Source organism: Dermacentor variabilis, chromosome 3, assembly GCF_050947875.1.
Source record: "Dermacentor variabilis isolate Ectoservices chromosome 3, ASM5094787v1, whole genome shotgun sequence".
Lineage (NCBI taxonomy): Eukaryota > Metazoa > Arthropoda > Arachnida > Ixodida > Ixodidae > Dermacentor > Dermacentor variabilis.
Window position 1 is genome coordinate 175,274 of NC_134570.1, and position 19,399 is coordinate 194,672.

General features: G+C 48.6%; 1 protein-coding gene across 1 annotated transcript in view; it reads right to left on the reverse strand.

The window, feature by feature from the left end:
• Positions 1-5,375: 5,375 nt before the first annotated feature.
• The window catches only part of LOC142575075 (kinesin-like protein KIF12), a 769,060-nt gene continuing 755,036 nt past the window's right edge, over positions 5,376-19,399 (reverse strand). The window contains exons 16-17 of the mRNA XM_075684038.1: positions 5,654-5,695; positions 5,376-5,535 (exon numbers count right to left, since the gene is read on the reverse strand). Coding sequence (XP_075540153.1) covers positions 5,655-5,695 — 41 coding nt within the window. The 3' untranslated portion in view covers positions 5,376-5,535; position 5,654. The remainder of the gene's footprint in view (positions 5,536-5,653; positions 5,696-19,399) is intronic.

Consider the following 19,399-nt stretch of genomic DNA (forward strand, 5'->3'; position numbering starts at 1 on the left):
GCCTGACACCCTGATTGCACGGGTCAATGACCACGCATCGATGTTCTTTAACAAGAAATGCTTCAGCGTCAAGTATCTTCTTTTTTGCCGCCTCGTTCGAAAAAGTTACGGCCCACACATGATTCATCTGATAAGCCCCGAGGGCCACCACTTCCGGCAGCAGCATCAGTCTTGAAAGCGCGTCTCTGAAGTGCTCGACACGGTAAGGCCGTGCTTTAACTTCGCCGTGGATAAAAATAGTGTTCAAAACACTAGCACCTGAAGGAAGTTGTGGCAGAACCATCTGGTAGTCCGGAGAAGGCTTTTCCGTTGACCGGGAACCGCGGCCAAGGGCCGCTGTAACCGCTCCTGGGGAGCAAGACATTCCGCGTCCGTTCACTGGGGTGGCCGGAAGTGGACTTCACTGAGCCACGAGTTCGATGCTTCAAAGCGGTACAAAAGCGCCTCTAGTGAACGCGGTGTTGCCTTAGAAACGAGCTGTTTCTAAGGCTCAGGCGTGCGTCGCTTGCTCAGGCGCACATTTCGTTGTCGCGCCGAACGCTGCGTTACTCGACGCTCACCGCGTCCGATGCGGGGCGCGTAGTCGCTGCGCCGTAGCCCATTGTCTTACACCCCTTGGCGGGTCGACGGGAACGCTGTCGCGTTCCACTCTTGAAGGCGAAGCTTAAGAGGAAGCTTTAGCTCGGGCCCAACTCCGACGCGGCCTATTCAAATACATGTAAAACGCAAAAACGTTTTTATGAGGTAACCCCTGGACCGCTTTTGATGAAATTTGTTGCATTTGAAAGAGAAAGTTAAATTCTAGTGACTGTTGGAAGCGGAATTTCTATTTAGGGCTTGAATTTTCCTAAAACGACTTTCAAATATTTGACCGCTTGAAAAAAATAGAAGCACGAAGTTTACAAATTGATAGCTATGCATCAAGAACTGATATCGCGGTTCTGTAAACGGCATCCATTAGATCATTCAAAGCGGACAAATTCAATATGTCATTTTACATCTTACATGAATTTGTTACGTTGGTTACAACGGTTTTACAAAAGTTGTATTTCCCTATGATTAAATTTTTTTGTATTCATGTGTAACATATCAATTTTGTCCGCTATGGATGTACTTTTAGATGCAATTCACAGAATTGTATTATAATCTTTAGTGGTTGAGTTACAGAGTTGTAAACTTGATAGTTTCGTTTCTTGAAAATTTTTGATTTTCGCCAATTTTTAATAAAAGATTGACGACCTAACTCAAAAATTCGAAACCAACAGTCACTAGATTTTAAGTTTTTCTTTTATATGCAACAAACCTCGTCAAATTTGATGCAGTGGTTGCCTAGAAAAACGAATTCTCCTTTTACATGTATTTAGATAGGAGCACTCGAGCTGAAGCTTCCTCTTAAGCGTCCTCCAATTTTTGTTTCCTTTCGCTGAGTCGACCCAGCTCACTCGCTCACGTGATGGTGACGTTTTCCTGCTGAGGCTTCTCTTGCAGCAGCTGCTGTCTCTGGATTTAGGCGCGCGGTTTTCCGATGGGGTCCTTGACTTTCGCGCATCTGGCGGCTTGTCGAGTGGCGGAAAAGCGCTCTCCGAAAGCAGCTGCCGTTCGGCCTGTCGGCGCTCCCATTGCCGCTTGCGCACTACGTAGGAGGTCTTGTATTTCGCCTTGCACGTTCGGCCTCCGGTCGGGTGTTCGTCGCCGCACAACTTACATTTTGGGATACAGCGATGGTCTTCTGTAGGGTTCGCGAGTCCGCAGGCCAGGCACGTCTTGATTGTGGGGTTCGGGCACACGTCCTTGCGGTGTCCCACTCGGCCGCACTGCTGGCAAACGTCGATCTGTTTCTTGTAGAGGCGGCACGGTATCAGGGTGACTCCGTATCGGACGAAGTTCGGTACCTTGGGTCCCTGGAACACCACGATCGCAGAGGTCGTGCTCCCAATCCGTTTTGCGACAACTGCTAGCGGGTTCCTCTTGTTGACGATGTTTCTATCTAGCTCGTCGGCGCTCGCGTCGATGGGGATGCCTCTGATGACGCCCTTTACGGTGTCGTGAGGTGCCGTGCGATATGGGCTGACCTCGTAGGGTTTGCCTTGAATAGATATTTCCTGGATTTTAGCGTACCTTGCCGCGTTGTCTTCATTCGGTGTACTGACAACCATGATGTTCTGTTGCGTGTCGGGGTAGATGGTGTCCGCGGCGCTTTCCTCGCTCGTGATCTTGGCCGCAGCGAGTATGGCCGCAGCGACGGTGGTGGTGCCGGTCTTGACGATGTCCAGTCCCCCTCTGGGTCTGACAACTATCTTGCTTTCTTTCAGTGGCATGGCTGGCATGCGTGCTGCCTTGATGACCGAGGCGCGGACATTCTTGTAGAATTTCGACCACGATCGTGCTTGTTTGACTCCCGCCAGGTCCGTCGGGCTTGCCGCTGGCGGGGGTCCACTGGCGCAGCCTCGACATGCGTTCTCCCGCGGGCGTCATTCCGGCGTCGCTGTGGTATTCCTCGGGTGATCTCTTTTCCTTGAACTTGAACGCACCTGTGATTGTCCACGATCATTGCTGTTTGAGCGAGCGCCTCCATCTCGGAGTTGACGAGCGGCAGCCGCCGAGATGTACGGCAGGCCGCTGTCGGTGCGACGGTGTTGGGCCTAGCGTCCGCGGAACAAGCCTAAGTCTAGCAATCCTTCGCATGGCGGCAGTAGTAGTAGCCACAAAATGTGGCAACGAAAAACGCACCTCTAGGGTCAGCTGGTATCAGTCGATGCCGCTCGCCTTCACGGACACATTGGTGCAAGCAAAAGATTGGTTCGAAGTAGCACTGCGTAATTGGCTAGCAATCACGGAGCCGATCTATGACTAGGAACGAGCGCTTCTTCGTCGTCGTCTCATTACAGGTATGTTATGGTATGGTAAAACTTTAATGAAGGTGCTGCAGATCGTGAGTCTTCACGAAGCGGGCCGCTCCCACGTGGGAACCGGAAGGCCGAACCTCTCGGCCGCATCGTGGGCCTGCTGGACAGCCCAGAGGTGGTCAGCCAGAAGAGGGCTGCGGAGAACCGCCTCCCATCTGGCCGAGCTGTTAGCGATGATAGACCGTGACCGCGCACACCGCCAGAGCATATGGTATAACGTGGCTGTATCTCCACAATCGTGGCAGGTAGCGTTGGTGCAAGTATCCGGATAGATTTTATGTAAGAGTGACGGATTCGGATAGGTATTCGTTTGTAGTAGACGGAGCGTTAATGCTTGAGCTCTATTTAGGCGCGGATGTGGAACAAAGTAGGTTCTACGGCTGAGATAGTAGTGTTTAGTAATCTCGTTGTAGGTGGCGGGCGTGTCCCTGTTCTCTGGGGAGTCGGCTTCCGATTCGTCGAGGGTAGCGCGGTGGGCAAGTTCACGCGCAGCCCCGTGAGCCGACTCGTTGAGGTTGGGAGGAGCACCTTTTATCTGACCCTGATGTGCCGGAAACCAATAAATGAAGTGGTGCGTGATTGGCTTGCCCCCAATAAGTCTGAGGGCCTGTTTGCAAACGGTGCCTTTTTCAAATGCTCTGACTGCAGATCTTGAATCACTATAGATGACATTCCGCGAGCTATCCAGCAGGGCTAGTGCAATAGCCATTTGTTCAGCTATTTCGGAGTCCTTCGTCCGAACCGAGGCAACATTGGTGATTCCTTGCCGACCATCAACGGTGACGATGGTGAACGCCCGACGTCCTTTACAAGAAGCGGCATCCACAAAGCTGACCTGTCGCTGATCACTGTGTATTTGCATAAGGAGGTTGGCCGCCCTTGCCCTCCTTCTACCGCGATTATGATCGGGGTGCATGTTCCTAGGTATTGACGCGACCGTAATGTTCTCACGAATCGACGGAGGAACGTCAGAGAACTCCTCCGCTACTCTATCGGGGTGATATCCGAGTTCCTGCAAGATGGACCTCCCTGCCTTCGTTGTTGTGAGGCGAGTTAGCTGTGCGCGCTCCTGGGCCTCTGCAATCTCTTCAAGACTGTTATGAATGCCAAGCTGCATGAAGCGCTCTGTACAAGTGTATACGGGTAACCCGAGAACCCGCTTGGTAATCTTCCTAAGCTGTGCATTCAATTTATCCCACTCTGCCCGTTTCCATCGATGGATGGCTGCCACGTATCTAAAGTGGCACAGAACGAAGGCATGCATTAGTCGAATGAGGTTAGCTTCTTTGAGTCCATGATGCCGATTTGATACTCTTCGAACTAAACGAACAGCACTTTCAGTTTTAGCAATTAGCTTGCGTATGGTCTTGCCATTTGTACCCCCTGACTCAACGATCCTGCCCAAGACCTTGATTGAATCGACTCTGGGTATACGACAACCGTTTCTTGTATATAAGTTAATGTCTCTGTCTTCTAACGATGTCCATCCCTTGGGCCTTGGACCGCGTTTCTTGGGACTATACAGCAAAAGTTCCGACTTCAAGGGGGAGCATCTGAGACCGGTGGGTTCGAGATAGGTTTCAATAGTGTCTATTGCCCCCTGTAAGGCTCCCTCAACCTGACCGTCATTGCCTCCTGTGCACCATATAGTTATATCGTCAGCATACACAGTGTGTTTGATGCCTTCAATCTCGAGTAGCTTTCTGCTTAGGTCAACCATGGCTATATTGAATAAACAGGGGTAAGGTAAGTAAATTTTAATTACGTGCCAACAGCATGGTAAAAACTGCAGTCAAATAACCTCTATATGATGACACAGCTGTGCAGTACGTTTCCTGTTAGATGCCGCCATGTTCTCGCCATAAGGGTGTTGCATACAATTCAGACAGCAAACTCAAGTTTGCTGCAAGACATGCTCTGCGAAATACAGCCTCAGCACCAAACACACTGTTGCATGTATTTCAGTAGTTTCAAACTTGCAATGCAAATAGGCCATTTTGTCATGTTTGAAATCACTGTTACGAGAGAGAGAGAGAGAGAGAGAGAATGGGATGAGAAAGACAGGGAGGTTAACCGGAAGAGCTTCTGGTTTGCTGTAACAAGTGCTGTCATGAAAGAAAGCTTGATGTACTGACACAACATATTTTTTTAAGGTGTGACATTTCACTTTGCCCCTGGGTATAAGGGGTATGATGCTCCAGCAATCAGTAAATCTATTTTGTGGTATACTCCAATACATACCAAAGCCGTCCATCCGCGGAGGATTAAGAAAGACTAGGCAGAGAAAGGCAACAATTTGAAGCACACTTGTAAATAATATAAAGGAAAGGCTTAAGGGAAATAGGCCCTTACCACGTCTTAGCTAGCGGTGATTTCAACACGTCGAAGGTGTGGAGAGTATAGAGTTCGACCGAGGTTCGACTGTGGCCAGGGCTTTCGGTTCTACAAATAAAACAATGCGTCTAAAGATCTGGTAACAACATCGGATTTATTTCCAAATAGTTTATGCGCAGATGGACCCCGAAGTTAAACAGGGTGACGTCAGAGGATGATGACTGCTGATGTCTGATGTCATGCTCTTCGCTAGTCGTTCTCCTTTCTCCACGTGTTCACCATTACAGTGGGGCTGCTGGGGGAAAAATATAAGTACTTCCGTGTCATTTGGTTAATCAGGGATGTTCTGTGCGCCATGCTGAGATTAAAAGCCGAATATTGCTTGTGTGCGTCATGACGCTTCTTCTTATCACCTTAGTTCATTCCGGTTTGTGATGCGCTGCTCCTCTTCGTGTCTGAAAGCACAAAAAAAAAAAATTACTGCAGAAACTGCCTAGTGGTACTTGCCAGATAGTGTATAAGCATTCTTTCCATTCAAGCGCTCATCCTGCGCCCATACGTCCTTGACGTGTCCGAACGCGTGAGGTCGTACGATGGCGACGATTGCTCGTTTTCGTTTTTTGATTGTTCAATAGTCTTTATTAATGAATATAATGAAACCGAATCATGTGATGACAATTAAATTAACATACTCAAGTTAAGCTAAAGTCGTATTAATTACTCTTAACTGATACTAATTGGCCTTGATAAATTCAATGTTATTCAATGGAAATTAGGCTTAGCATCATCATCATCATTCTGGTTACGCCCACTGCAGGGCAAGGCCTCTCCCGTACTACTCCAAGAACCCCGGTCATGTACTAATTGTGGCCATGTCGTCCCTGCAAACTTAATCTCATCCGCCCACCTAACTTTCTGCCGCCCCCTGCTACGCTTCCCTTCCCTTGGAATCCAGTCCGTAACCCTTAATGACCATCGGTTCTCTTCCCTCCTCATTACATGTCCTGCCCATGCCCCCCCCCCCCCCCGCATTTCTTTTTCTTGATTTCAACTAAGATGTCATTAACTCGCGTTTGTTCCCTCACCCAATCTGCTCTTTTCTTATCCCTTAACGTTACACCCATCATTCTTCTTTCCATAGCTCGTTGCGTCGTCCTCAATTTAAGTAGAACCCTTTTCGTAAGCCTCCAGGTTTCTGCCCCGTAGGTGAGTACTGGTAAAACACAGCTATTATACACTTTTCTCTTGAGGGATAATGGCAACCTGCTGTTCATGATCTGAGAATGCCGGCCAAACGCACCCCCGCCCATTCTTCTGATTATTTCAGTCTCATGATCCGGATCCGCCGTCATTACCTGCCCTAAGTAGACGTATTCCCTTACCACTTCCAGTGTCTCGCTACCTATTGTAAATTGCTGTTCTCTTCCGAGACTGTTGAACATTACTTTAGTTTTTTGCAGATTAATTTTTAAACCCACTCTTCTGCTTTGCCTCTCAAGGTCGGTGAGCATGCATTGCAATTATTCCCCAGAGTTACTAAGCAAGGCAACATCATCAGCGAATTGCAAGTTACTAAGGTATTCTCCATTAACTTTTATCCCCAATTCTTCCCAATCCAGGTCTCTGAATACCTCCTGTAAACACGCTGTGAACAGCATTGGAGATATCGTATCTCCCTGCCTGACGCCTTTCTTTATTGGGATTTTGTTGCTTGCTTTATGGAGGACAACGGTGGCTGTGGAGCCGCTATAGATATCTTTCAGTATTTTTACATACGGCTCGTCTACACTCTGATTCCGTAATGCCTCTATGACTGCTGAGGTTTCGACAGAATCAAACGCTTTCTCGTAATCAATGAAAGCTATATATAAGGGTTGGTTATATTCCGCACATTTCTCTATCACCTGATTGATAGTGTGAATATGATCTATTGTTGAGTAGCCTTTACGGAATCCTGCCTGGTCCTTTGCTTGACAGAAGTCTAAGGTGTTCCTGATTCTATTTGCGATTACCTTAGTAAATAGTTTGTAGGCAACGGACAGTAAGCTGATCGGTCTATAATTTTTCAAGTCTTTGGCGTCCCCTTTCTTATGGATTAGGATTATGTTAGCGTTCTTCCAAGATTCCGGTACGCTCGAGGTCATGAGGCATTGCGTATACAGGGTGGCCAGTTTCTCTAGAACAATCGGCCCACCATCCTTCAACAAATCTGCTGTTACCTATCCTCCCCAGCTGCCTTCCCCGTTTGCATAGCTCCGAAGGCTTTCTTCACTTCTTCCGGCGTTACCTGTGGGATTTCGCATTCCTCTAGACTATTCTCTCTTCCATTATCGTCGTGGGTGCCACTGGTACTGTATAAATATCTATAGAACTCCTCAGCCACTTGAACTATCTCATCCATATTAGTAATGATAACGCATACATCTGATTCTTGCCAATTCCTAGTTCCTTCTTCACTGCTTTTAGCCTTCCTCCGTTCCTGAGAGCATGTTCAATTCTATCCATATTATACTTCCTTATGTCAACTGTCTTACGCTTGTTGATTAACTTCGAAAGTTCTGCCAGTTCTATTCTAGCTGTAGGGTTACAGACTTTCATACATTGGCGTTTCTTGATCAGATCTTTCGTCTCCTGCGATAGTTAGCTGGTATCCTGCCTAACGGAGTTACCACCGACTTCCATTGCACACTCCTTAATGATGCCCACAAGATTGTCTTTCATTGCTTCAACACTAAGGTCCACTTCCTGAGTTAAAGCCGAATGCCTGTTCTGTAGCTTGATCTGGAATTCGTCTATTTTCCCTCTTACCGCTAACTCATTGATCGGCTTCTTATGTACCAGTTTCTTCCGTTCCCTCCTCAGGTCTAGGCTAATTCGAGTTGTTACCATCCTATGGTCACTGCAGCGCACCTTGCTGAGCACGTTCACATCTTGTATGATGCCAGGGTTAGCGCAGAGTATGAAGTCTATTTCAATTTTAGTCTCGCCGTTATGGCTCCTCCACGTCCACTTTCGGCTATCCCGCTTGCGGAAGAAGGTATTCATTATCCGCATATTATTCTGTTCCACAAACTCTACTAATAACTCTCCCCTGCTATTCCTAGTGCCTATGCCATATTCCCCCACTGCCTTGTCTCCAGCCGGTTTCTTGCCCACCCTGGCATTGAAGTCGCCCATCAGTATAGTGTATTTTGTTTTGACTTTACCCATCGCCGTTTCCACGTCTTCATAAAAGCTTTGGACTTCCTGGTCATCATGACTGGATGTAGGGGCGTAGACCTGTACTACCTTCAATTTGTACCTCTTATTAAGTTTCGCAACAAGACCTGCCACCCTCTCGTTAATGCTATAAAATTCCTGTATGTTACCAGTTATATTCTTATTAATCAGGAATCCGACTCCTAGTTCTCGTCTCTCCGCTAAGCCCCGGTAGCACAGGACGTGCCCGCTTTTTAGCACTGTATATGCTTATTTTGGCCTCCTAACTTCACTGAGCCCTATTATATCCCATTTACTGCCCTCAAATTCCTCCAATAACACTGCTAGACTCACCTCACTAGATAACGTTCTAGTGTTAAACGTTGCCAGGTTTATATTCCAATGGCGGCCTTTCCGCTTAGCAATATAACCTTAATTATTCTTGATTAGGATAACTAATCTAACTTAAATCATTCTTGTTTAGGCTCGTTATTCTTAATTACCATTAAATATTCGGCGTTTAGTTCGCATAATTGTACCTGATTAACCTTAATTTAACGTTAATCAATTGAACATTGGTTCAAATATTTCGTGCCCTTATTATCCTTGATTAGGCTTAATACTTGCTTACTTAGACTTAATTGCTCGTTGAGGCAAATCTAGTGGCCTGCTATTTCTGCACCGACTGTACGATATGGCCGACTTCATGGTATGCTTGTTGCGACAACTGCAGTAGTCATAATGCAAAGAAGGGGTAAGGCGTGCAGACACGGACACAAGTGGACAACACGAACGCCGCGAACACGAACTTCTCTTGTGTCCCTGTCTGCACGCCTTACCCCTTCTTTGCATTATGAATCCTTACCAACTAGCTCAGCTTTCTGTCATTCTAAACTGCTTCTTGCCTACCTTGGCATTGCTATAGTAGCCTACTTTCTTTCTACACTAGCTGTATGAGACTTACTTGTTATGGCAGCTGTACTGGCCTGATTTCTTTCTGCACCGACTGCATGCTATGGCGGACTGTATGGTATACTTGTCGCAGCAACTACAATGACCTGCTTTCTTTTTGTATGGACTGTATGGTGACATGTCGCCACTATAGAGACCCACTTTCTTTTTACACTAGCTGTATAATATATATACTTGTTGTGGCGATTGTACCCTTTTTTTCTTGCGCTGACTGTTCAGGCAACTGTAGGTGGGCTATGTGGTTTCCTAAGAAAAAATAAATGGTTAGTGAAGTTTCACTTCGTGAGTGACGCGAAAGCGTATAGGGGCCATAGCGCACACGACGCTATCGGCCCTCGGTGCGCCACTATACGCACCAAAAATTGTATTCAAGACAGGGCTCGCGCGGCTGCGCCATACGCAGCAGCCGCCAGAGTAGAACGCCCCGTTGTAAACAGTCGCTTACTATCTAAATTACCTAGCATGGTGTCAGCGCGCACAGGCAGACATGAACACTCCACACTCAATGACCGCGGGCATTCTCTGTCAAAACACTGGCGTGAGGAACCGCGACAGCAGTAGCGAGCGAAGTGACCTTCGTGCTGTCTATCGCTTCAACACAAGCTTAGCCGTGAGAACACGGTGCACGCAAAGCTACGAGGCGTCGGCCCACCAGGACGGTGGTTCCAGAGCAAATCGTTTTCCACATAAAGCCCGCACGACCGCACGCGGTCGAAATACAAAGCGCCCTCCCTCCCCTCCTCCGGTGAAATGCGCGCGACGGAATACGGCGCGCTTCCTCCCCTTGCGCACTCGAGATTGAGCCGCCATGATGGACGGAGAAATTTCTTGTTGGGTAGAATAGAAATGTTTATGCGTTTAAAACATATACATTTATCTACATATTATTGCAGGGAAGAGAGACAAAGGGGAACGGGGTTAAGACAAGATCATGATGTCATAATTATCTCGCAGCAAAGGTGTGCTGGGCCATTGGCTAGACCAATAGTGACGTAGTTTCTCTCTAGTGGCAGAGCAGAGAGAGTAGCAGAGAGTTAATCTACATTAACTGCCGTTTGCATTTCGGTATGGTTTGTGAACGGTGTAGTGCATGAACGTTGTGACCTATGCGGTTCATAATCAAATCTTGCAAAAGATGTAATGTTGGATTGTTGAAAATAAGACAAGCTATATATATCGCAGTTACTTTAACAGCATTTAATTGAGCCCGTGACAAAAACTTCACTTCGCATAGATTCCAACACGTACACTGAATCTGCAGTTTTTTCTTTTGCTTATTAATGTGTTTGTTACTGCATGGCCACATTGTAGATTTGAAAACAAAGTTCAATAAATTAGTTTGTTGCAAAATAAAAATATGTGTAGATCACTGCGATTGCAACACCAGAACTTGATACAAACATGCACGCTATAGGATGCAGACAAATGCTCAGGACAAACTCCAGAATGTTTGCATCCTGATACTTATGAAAATGTATAGTTTCATTCTATGGCTGTCAATGAGAGGGAGAACGAAAACTTAATTGTGTTTGTACAAAAGCGCATTGATAAGCTTAGAGATATATTCATTGTTTAACACTTTAGAAATGAATAATTATCGCTTGCTATCGACAGTGAAGCAGCCTTTCGACAGCAGGAAAAGGAATCAGTTTTTCCAGCTCTGAATATTGAATTGCAGAAAATGTAAGCGGGCATAAAATTCTGCCAATATAATCTGTTTAGGAATACCGCATTGGAATAGACATTGAGACTTTCATTTGTACTTTCTCTGGCTGAGCAATCTAGCTTGAAATGACTCCCATAAGCATATCGTAACAATGTGGATCTAATACAGATTAAATGCATGACATGACCGGGGTAATTGGAGAAGTATGGGAGATGCCTTTGCCCTGCAGTGGGCGTAACCAGGCTGATGATAATAATGACGATGAAATGCATGACTAGCTTAAGAAATCTGGATTGCTATAAATTACAGTGAAGAAACTATAATATTGCCGCCAGCATTGCGAGAAGAAAAAGACGACCGACATATCCCAACTGCGTAGCCACCACACCGCGAGCGTCAAGCAAAGCACCGCAAGGCAACGCTCGGCCGGTGCTGACAGGCCGGCGGCTCGTGCGCGAGAATCGGACGATTGGCACGCGACAGGAGGCGACAAAGAGGAAAACGACGTTCGAAGGAGCGAAGCTCGAGGGACGTTTTTGTTGTTGTTGAGTGTTCAGTCGGTTTTTATTGACGGGCACAGGTTCGCCCAGCATAAATTTGTTTTCGTAGAAACGGCTGTTGTAACTGTTGGTTACATATCTGGTGGAGGTGCGGGGTATGATTCCAAGCCCCACACACGCCAGGGAAGGTAGCCCGGATCCCCGAAGTTTGGAGCCAACTGAATTAACGCCTGTCCACCAACGCACGAGTCGCCGCATACGAGGTGAGGCCCCCGAGTTTGGTCCTCTCGCCGATTCACCAACGGCAGTGGCGGCAGCCTGCCGAGGTACCAGTGCGATGGCTACTCAAGTAACCCCTTCTCACGTCGTCGTTGACTCACCCCGGACGCCAGAATCCTTTCACGGAGACGCATTCGAGGATGCCGAGGACTGGCTCGAAAACTTCGAGCATGTCGCCAGGTGTAACGGTTGGGAAGAGACAAAGAAACTCCGGTATGTGTACTTCGCGCTGGAGGAATCTGCACGCACGTGGTTTTAAAACCACGAAGCGTCGTTATCATCGTGGAGCGACTTCCGACGAGAGCTGCTTGCTACGTACCCGAGCACGTGCGGACCGCAGAGAGAGGGCAGAAGCTGCTCTTCACGCGAGGAACCAGCGGAACAACAAAAGCGTGACCATGTACATTGAAGATATGACCCACCTCTTCCGCCGAGCCGACCCAAACATGGCTGAGGACAAGAAATTGCGGCACCTAGAGCGCGGTGTGAAACAAGAACTCTTTGCCGGCCTGGTTCGTAATCCGCCCCGCACTGTAGCCGAATTTCGATCAGAGGCGACGACGATGGAGAAGACGCTGCAGCAGCGTGCGAGGCAGTACAACAGAGATGTATGCGTTGCATCATTTGACGTTGGGTCAGGAGCCCTCCCCAACAACATTGACATCCTACGGGAAATGGTGAGGTCCGTCGTAAGGGAAGAGCTGCAGAAACTGCAGCTGGCCCAAAGCCCTCCTACGGTGTCTTCACTTGCTGATGTCATACGCGAAGTCCGGCAAGTAATTTGTGAGCCAGAGCCTCAGGTACGGCCCCACGCACAGCCAGAGCGTCAGCCGCGGATGTCGTACGCCCAAGCTTTACGTCAGGACCTAGGACGCACCGACTTTGGACGAACGGCCACTATACCCCAGGTACTTCCTCGCAATGTGCAGCCCATGCCAGAAGGAAGCCCACGTAAAAGCGATGTACGGCGCACTGCAGACCGGCGTCCCCTCTGCTACCACTGTGGAGAGGCTGGTTACCTATACCGGGAATGCCAGTATCGCCGAGTAGGCTGCGTGGCTTCTCTGTGAATGCGCCTTGCCCTCGAAATGGTGCGCGCCCTTATGAGATTGAGGCATTTTTATCTACGCGCCAAACTGTTCGGAACCCCCAGCAACATGAACCTCGATCAGCAGCGCCTATGCGTTATAGGTCGCCCAGTCCGCGTCCCTCTTCCATTTCACCGAGGCGTCGCTCCTGTTGGAATCTCAGCGCTGACACCCGTTGTTGCTAATGGGTCGCAAGCCCCAAGGGTAGCGTTGGCCTGGCGGCCTGGGGCACAACTGGAAGCATCCGAAGGTCCCGGCAAAGCATGAGTCGACTGGTAACAGAACAACGTGTTTATTCTAGCATCGCAAAAGAGCGGGCGGTCAGGTCGACCGAAGTGGAGAGACGGGAGAGCACGTAACACTACGGAAGAAATCGGAGCCTCTCTCTTGGCGTCCGGGGGCAGCTGCTTTTATACTCTCGCAGTTGAGGGCAAGAAGGAACGCCTCGTCAGAGGCGCACGTGATGCGCCGCTCGGGCACGTTGAGACGAGTAGGTGACGCATCCGCCGGGCCGGCGCCGATCAGACCTCCTCGCTTCACAGTTGGGGGAGCTCCTCTCCCCGGCTGCCGCGCTTTGACAAGCGTGGGCACCAACATGCACACACACACACACGCGCACACGAAGACACGTGGCATTGAAACATGCCTGGACGCGCTTGGCGGGAAGCGTATCGGCGGCGCTGAACGGGCCAAAATGTCCGCCGCTTTGAACGAAGCCCCGGCGTCCGTTGCATCCGCGCCGGCTATACCGCGCGTCGTAGGCGAAACGTAACACTCCCAAAGTCCGCGACGGGAAAACTAGAGCGAGCGACCTGTAGAGGCAAGGCCGCTGACGCCCGGAACACCGAAGGCCCTCCATCGGCAATCCGACAAGACGACGGCAGTGACGAAGCGACGGACAAGTGCAGTGATGACGCCGTTTCTTCCGAGTTGCGCGTCATCATCGACAACTTCGAAGTGACTGCGTTGATAGACACTGGTGCGGACAATTCAGTTATTAGCAGTGTACTCGCCAGAAAATTGAAAAAGGTATTGACCCATTGGACCGGATCTCCAATACGTACAGCGGGGGGACACTTAGTCGACCCCGTAGGAGTGTGCACAGCAAGAATCGGAATTAGAGGCTTTACATACGTCAGCAGCTTTATTGTTCTCCCTGAGTGTTCCCGTGATCTGATACTGGGCATGGACCTTTTGCAAACGAATGGCGCAATTATCGACTTGCAAGAATCACGCGTGTTGTTTTCCACAGAAAATGCTGTTACCATTTCTGATACAGAACAGCCACATATTTCCTCTCTCCGTATTGTGGATGAAGACGTAACGGTGCAGTATGACTGTCGTTGTAAGGAGCGACGTATTTCGTAACTATGAGGTACTTGCAGACGGAAATATCGGGCTGCTACTGGAAAAGCAAGTATGCGCGGCAAGAGGCCTAGTTCACCTGCGTAACGGATATGTGGACGTCCTTTTGAGTAACTGTGGCAGTGAGGCACAACAAGTGGCGAAGGGAACAGCCATAGCGTCTCTTCATGACTATGCACAATTTGCGGATGTGTCAACCCTCGATGCAGCATCACCAGCTTCTGCCACCTTAGACAGTGTCCTTACCTCTATCGACATTGACCGAGAGCTGTCATCACTACAAAAAGATGAGATTGTGAACGTGGTCACAGAGTTTGCAGAATGCTTTTCGACTTCATCGAAAGTCCGTCGTACTCCCGTCGCAAAACACCGCATTGTGTTCGAAGAACCTGCAAGACCAGTTCGCCAACACCCGTACCGAGTAGCTCCAAAGGAAAGAGAAGCGATAGGAAGTACAGGAAATGCTCAAGGACGATGTAATACAGCCATCCAATAGTCCGTGGGCATCTCCGGTAGTCTTGGTCAAAAAGAAGGATAACACCCTACGATTGTGTGTTGACTACACAAAACTCAACCTCGTCACGAAGCGGGATGTTTATCCACTCCCCCGCATCGACGACACCTTGGACAAACTACGCAATGCTTACTTCTTCTCTTCTCTGGATCTCAAAAGCGGATTCTGGCAGATAGAAGTGGACGAGCGAGATCGCGAAAAAACGGCATTTGTGACACCGGATGGTTTATACGAGTTTAAGGTGCTTCCATTTGGTCTGTGTTCTGCGCCAGCCATATTCCAGCGGATGATGGACACTGTTCTCTCCGGACTGAAATGGCAGTCGTGCCTCGTCTACCTTGATGATGTGGTGGTCTTCTCCACTACATTCGAGCAGCATGTGCAGCGACTGAGAGCAGTTCTGGATGCTATTCGCACGGCGGGATTGACCATAAGACCCGAAAAATGCCACTTCGGCTTTCGCGAGCCCCGCTTTCTCGGACACATTGTCAGTGCTGAAGGCGTCCGCCCCGATCCTGAGAAGATCACTGTAGTAGAAATGTTTCCGAAGCCAAGAGACAAAAAAGCTATTAGACGTTTCCTGGGACTGTGTGTCTACTACAGGCGTTTCGTAGAAAATTTTTTTTAAACATTGCCGAACCACTCACGCGACTGACAAAAGAAGATTTCCCTTTTGTGTGGGAGAAAGAACAAGAAGATGCATTCTTTGAGCTACGACGGCATTTGCAGAGTCCTCCTATACTTGCCCATTTTGATGAAAAAGCCGAAACGGACATCCACACCGACGCGAGTAACGTTGGTGTCGGTGCCGTATTTATTCAGTGGCAGAACGGAGAAGAAAAAGTCATTGCGTACGCAAGTTGTACCTTATCGAAAGCCGAGACAAATTACTCAGCTACAGAAAAGGAATGCCTCGCGGTTATATGGGCCATCAGTAAGTTCCGGCCATACTTATATGGCAGACCGTTTCGAGCCATCAGCGATCATCACTCATTGTGCTGGCTGGCGAACCTCAAGGACCCTTCTGGAAGGATCGCTAGATGGAGTTTTCGTCTACAGAAGTATGACATCACGGTCGTTTACAAGTCCGGTATCAAGCACAATGATGATGATTGCTTATCACGCGCACCAATCGAAGCTACGTCACCTGAATACGAGCAAGATTTCCCATTTCTTGGGGCTGTGAATACGACGGAAATGGCTCATCATCAGCGTACTGATCCGGAATTACTCCTGCTCATCATGTACCTGGACGGTCGAAAAGTGAAAATGCCTCGAGTTTTCGTTCGCGGATTGTGTTCGTATGTCCTCCGGAACGACGTCCTCTACAAACGAAACTTCGAGCACAGTGGTGAGACGTTTCTACTTCTCGTACCATCATCGCTGCGAGGTGAGATCTTAGAAGCTTGCCATGATACCCTGCAGCTGGCCACTTAGGCGTTAGTAGGACTCTGGCGAGAATCCGCCAAAATATTACTGGCCGAAGTTGATGAATTCAGTGCAGCACTATGTCAAATTGTGTCGAGATTGTCAAAGATGCAAAACACCGCCACTCAAACCAGCAGGTTTTCTGCAACCGATACAGCAACCAACAGCGCCATTTGAACAAATAGGAGTGGATTTACTTGGACCATTTCTCGTTTCAACCTCAGGAAAGCGGCGGATTGTGGTAGCAACCGATTATCTCACCCGGTGTGCTGAGACCTCTTCTCTTACAAAAGGAACCGCCATTGAAGCGGCTCAGTTTTTCGTCACACACATAGTATTACGACATGGCGCACCTAAGGTACTCATAACTGACAAAGGAACAGCTTTTGTGGCCCGTTTGATGCAGCCTGTTATGAAACTAACACATACTGCTCATAGAAAAACCACAGCGTACCATCCACAAACAAACGGCCTGACTGAACGGCTCAATAGAACGCTCGCTTACATGATCTCAATGTACGTGGACGTCGAGCATCGGAGATGGGACAGTATTCTACCATATGCCACCTTTGCGTATAATACTGCAGTACAAGAAAGGACACATTTCACGCCATTTGAACTTGTTTACGGTCGGACAGTAACAAAGACACTAGACGCGATGTTACCTGTAGACAACAGCACCGAAGACGACCCTGACGTTAGTGAGTACATAGAAAGGGCAGAAGAAGCATGGCAGTTGGCAAGGCACCGTATCATACAACAGCAATACTTCGACGCAAACCGGTACAACCTAGGGCGAAGAGAGGTACAGTACAACCCCGGAGACAAAGTGTGGGTATGGACGCCTATACGTACGCCCGGTCTTTCGGAGAAGTTACTGCGCCGTTACTTTGGCCCCTACAAAGTACTTCGCCGGTTAAGTCCCTTAAATTACGAGGTAACTCCTGAAGGCCAAGTCTGCTCCACACGACGCAGGACTCGCCCAGAGGTCGTACACGTAGTACGAATGAAGCCATACTATGAAAGGCATTGATTAATAGAAGTTGCACATACGATCAAGCCTAGCACCGGCCATCCTCTGACCACTGTCCTTTTAAAGCAGTTGGCCTCTCTAGGCCTTTCCTGCGCATCGGGACGATGCTTCTTCGGAGGGGGCTAATGCCGCCAGCATTGCGAGAAGAAAAAGACGACCGACATATCCCAACTGCGTAGCCGCCACACCGCGAGCGTCAAGCAAAGCACCGCAAGGCAACGCTCGGCCGGTGCTGACAAGCCGGCGGCTCGTGCGCGAGAATCGGACGATTGGCACGCGACAGAAGGCGGCAAAGAGGAGAACGACGTTCGAAGGAGCGAAGCTCGAGGGACGTTTTTGTTGTTGTTGAGTGTTCAGTCGGTTTTTATTGACGGGCACAGGTTCGCCCAGCATAAATTAGTTTTCGTAGATACGGCTGTTGTAACTGTTTGTTACAATATGTAATAAGATTAATAATATAATAATATTTTTCCACAAAACAGGCTAACCGTGAGCTGCGTGCGAGGCTGAGCATAAAGCTGAAAAACCCTACGGCAAGTACGTCTTCCTGCTGTTAACAGCACAAAATGTAGACAAGAGACGAGACAAGAAGACACCACAAGCGCTGTGGTGTCTTCTTGTCTCGTCTCTTGTCTACATTTTGCGCTGCTAACAGCAGGATGAAAAACCAACAACCCCAAGCTGCTATTCTAGCGAAATACATTTCTACAGCACTTGTGGTGTCTTCTTGTCTCGTCTCTTGTCTACATTTTGCGTTGTTAACAGCAGGATAGAAAACCAAGCCCAAGCTGCTATTCTAGCGAAGTACGTCTGCCGTGGGCCTATGATCCTGCGCTGTGGATAGCGCGTACTGATATGGTATACTTGTTAAAAGTTCAGAGTACACTACCAGCGCGAGACACAGGACAACAAAGTGGATGACAAGCGTGTCTTTTAGAATGCCATGTTACAACGTACAGGTCTCTACAAAAGTAACGTTAACTGCTCAAAACATTTGATGCGTCGGATTTGCGCCTTTAGAAATATTTAGGAAGGACTCCCATATATATATATTCACAGCACACGCACGGCGATGGACGAACCAGGCTAGCGCTAAGGTTGAATTTCCCAACACAATTTTCATTCCACGTCCAGTAATCACACACATCATTTGCGGCTTCGTTGAGGGGCACACGCGAGCTTTCGGGTTGGTGTTTGTTGCGTTTGGCGCAAGAATATGGCTAGGAGCAGGCACCGCATATGCGCAATCACGAGCAATATACACACATAATTTCTCCAGAAGCTGACGCCAAGCACGGGCAGCGCGAGGATCTTGTTGGGCTGTCACGACGACTTCGTGGCAGCCGAATTCCGAATACTGCATATGTGGTGAGGGTAGCTATATGAACTTGTCGATAGGTCTTCTTGTAGATTGTTGTAGCGCAGGCAGAACGAAACGGTCATAGAAGGCAGATGAGACAACACACAGCGCTGAACCACCTGCGAACAGCTGTTTACGTGCGCCACGTTGCACTGAGCTTCAGAAACCGGCATTGCGCACTCCAAAACAAATCTTAACTTCAACACGTTTTAGAATAATAAAACACGCATACTACTTGCTCCTAATAAAGAAAAGTCCACAATATTATAATGTAAACGTCTTATTCATTACAATAAAATAATTACGCAGCGTGTGCCACGAAACCTGGCAGTAAGCCACCCTGGGCGTCGCACCAGTCGCATTGTTCAAAATCGCAATCATGTGAAATGGGCCCTCTAAAAATCGCATTGCGACGTGTGCGACTTCACCGATTTTCGTCCTCACAGTCACAACATGTGCAACAGCCTTGAGGGTACGTACTCCCACGCTTTCTGGCCCACAACTCCTGAGCCCAGCCGATAAACCGGTTTCTAATCGGACTCTGCCTCAGGCTCTCCAACTGTAAAACCACTGCCCCGACTGCTGAAACGGCACCCGCAGATTCGCCCGAATGTCCGGGCCCTTCCAACGGCCACCAACGCACACCATCCATGGTCGACCTCCATGACGAAGACTCCGATATGGACTCGTGATTACTTTACCCAAGACAAGACCTAGACCTCCTGACATCGTCGTATGATTCCGCTGCTAGCTTCC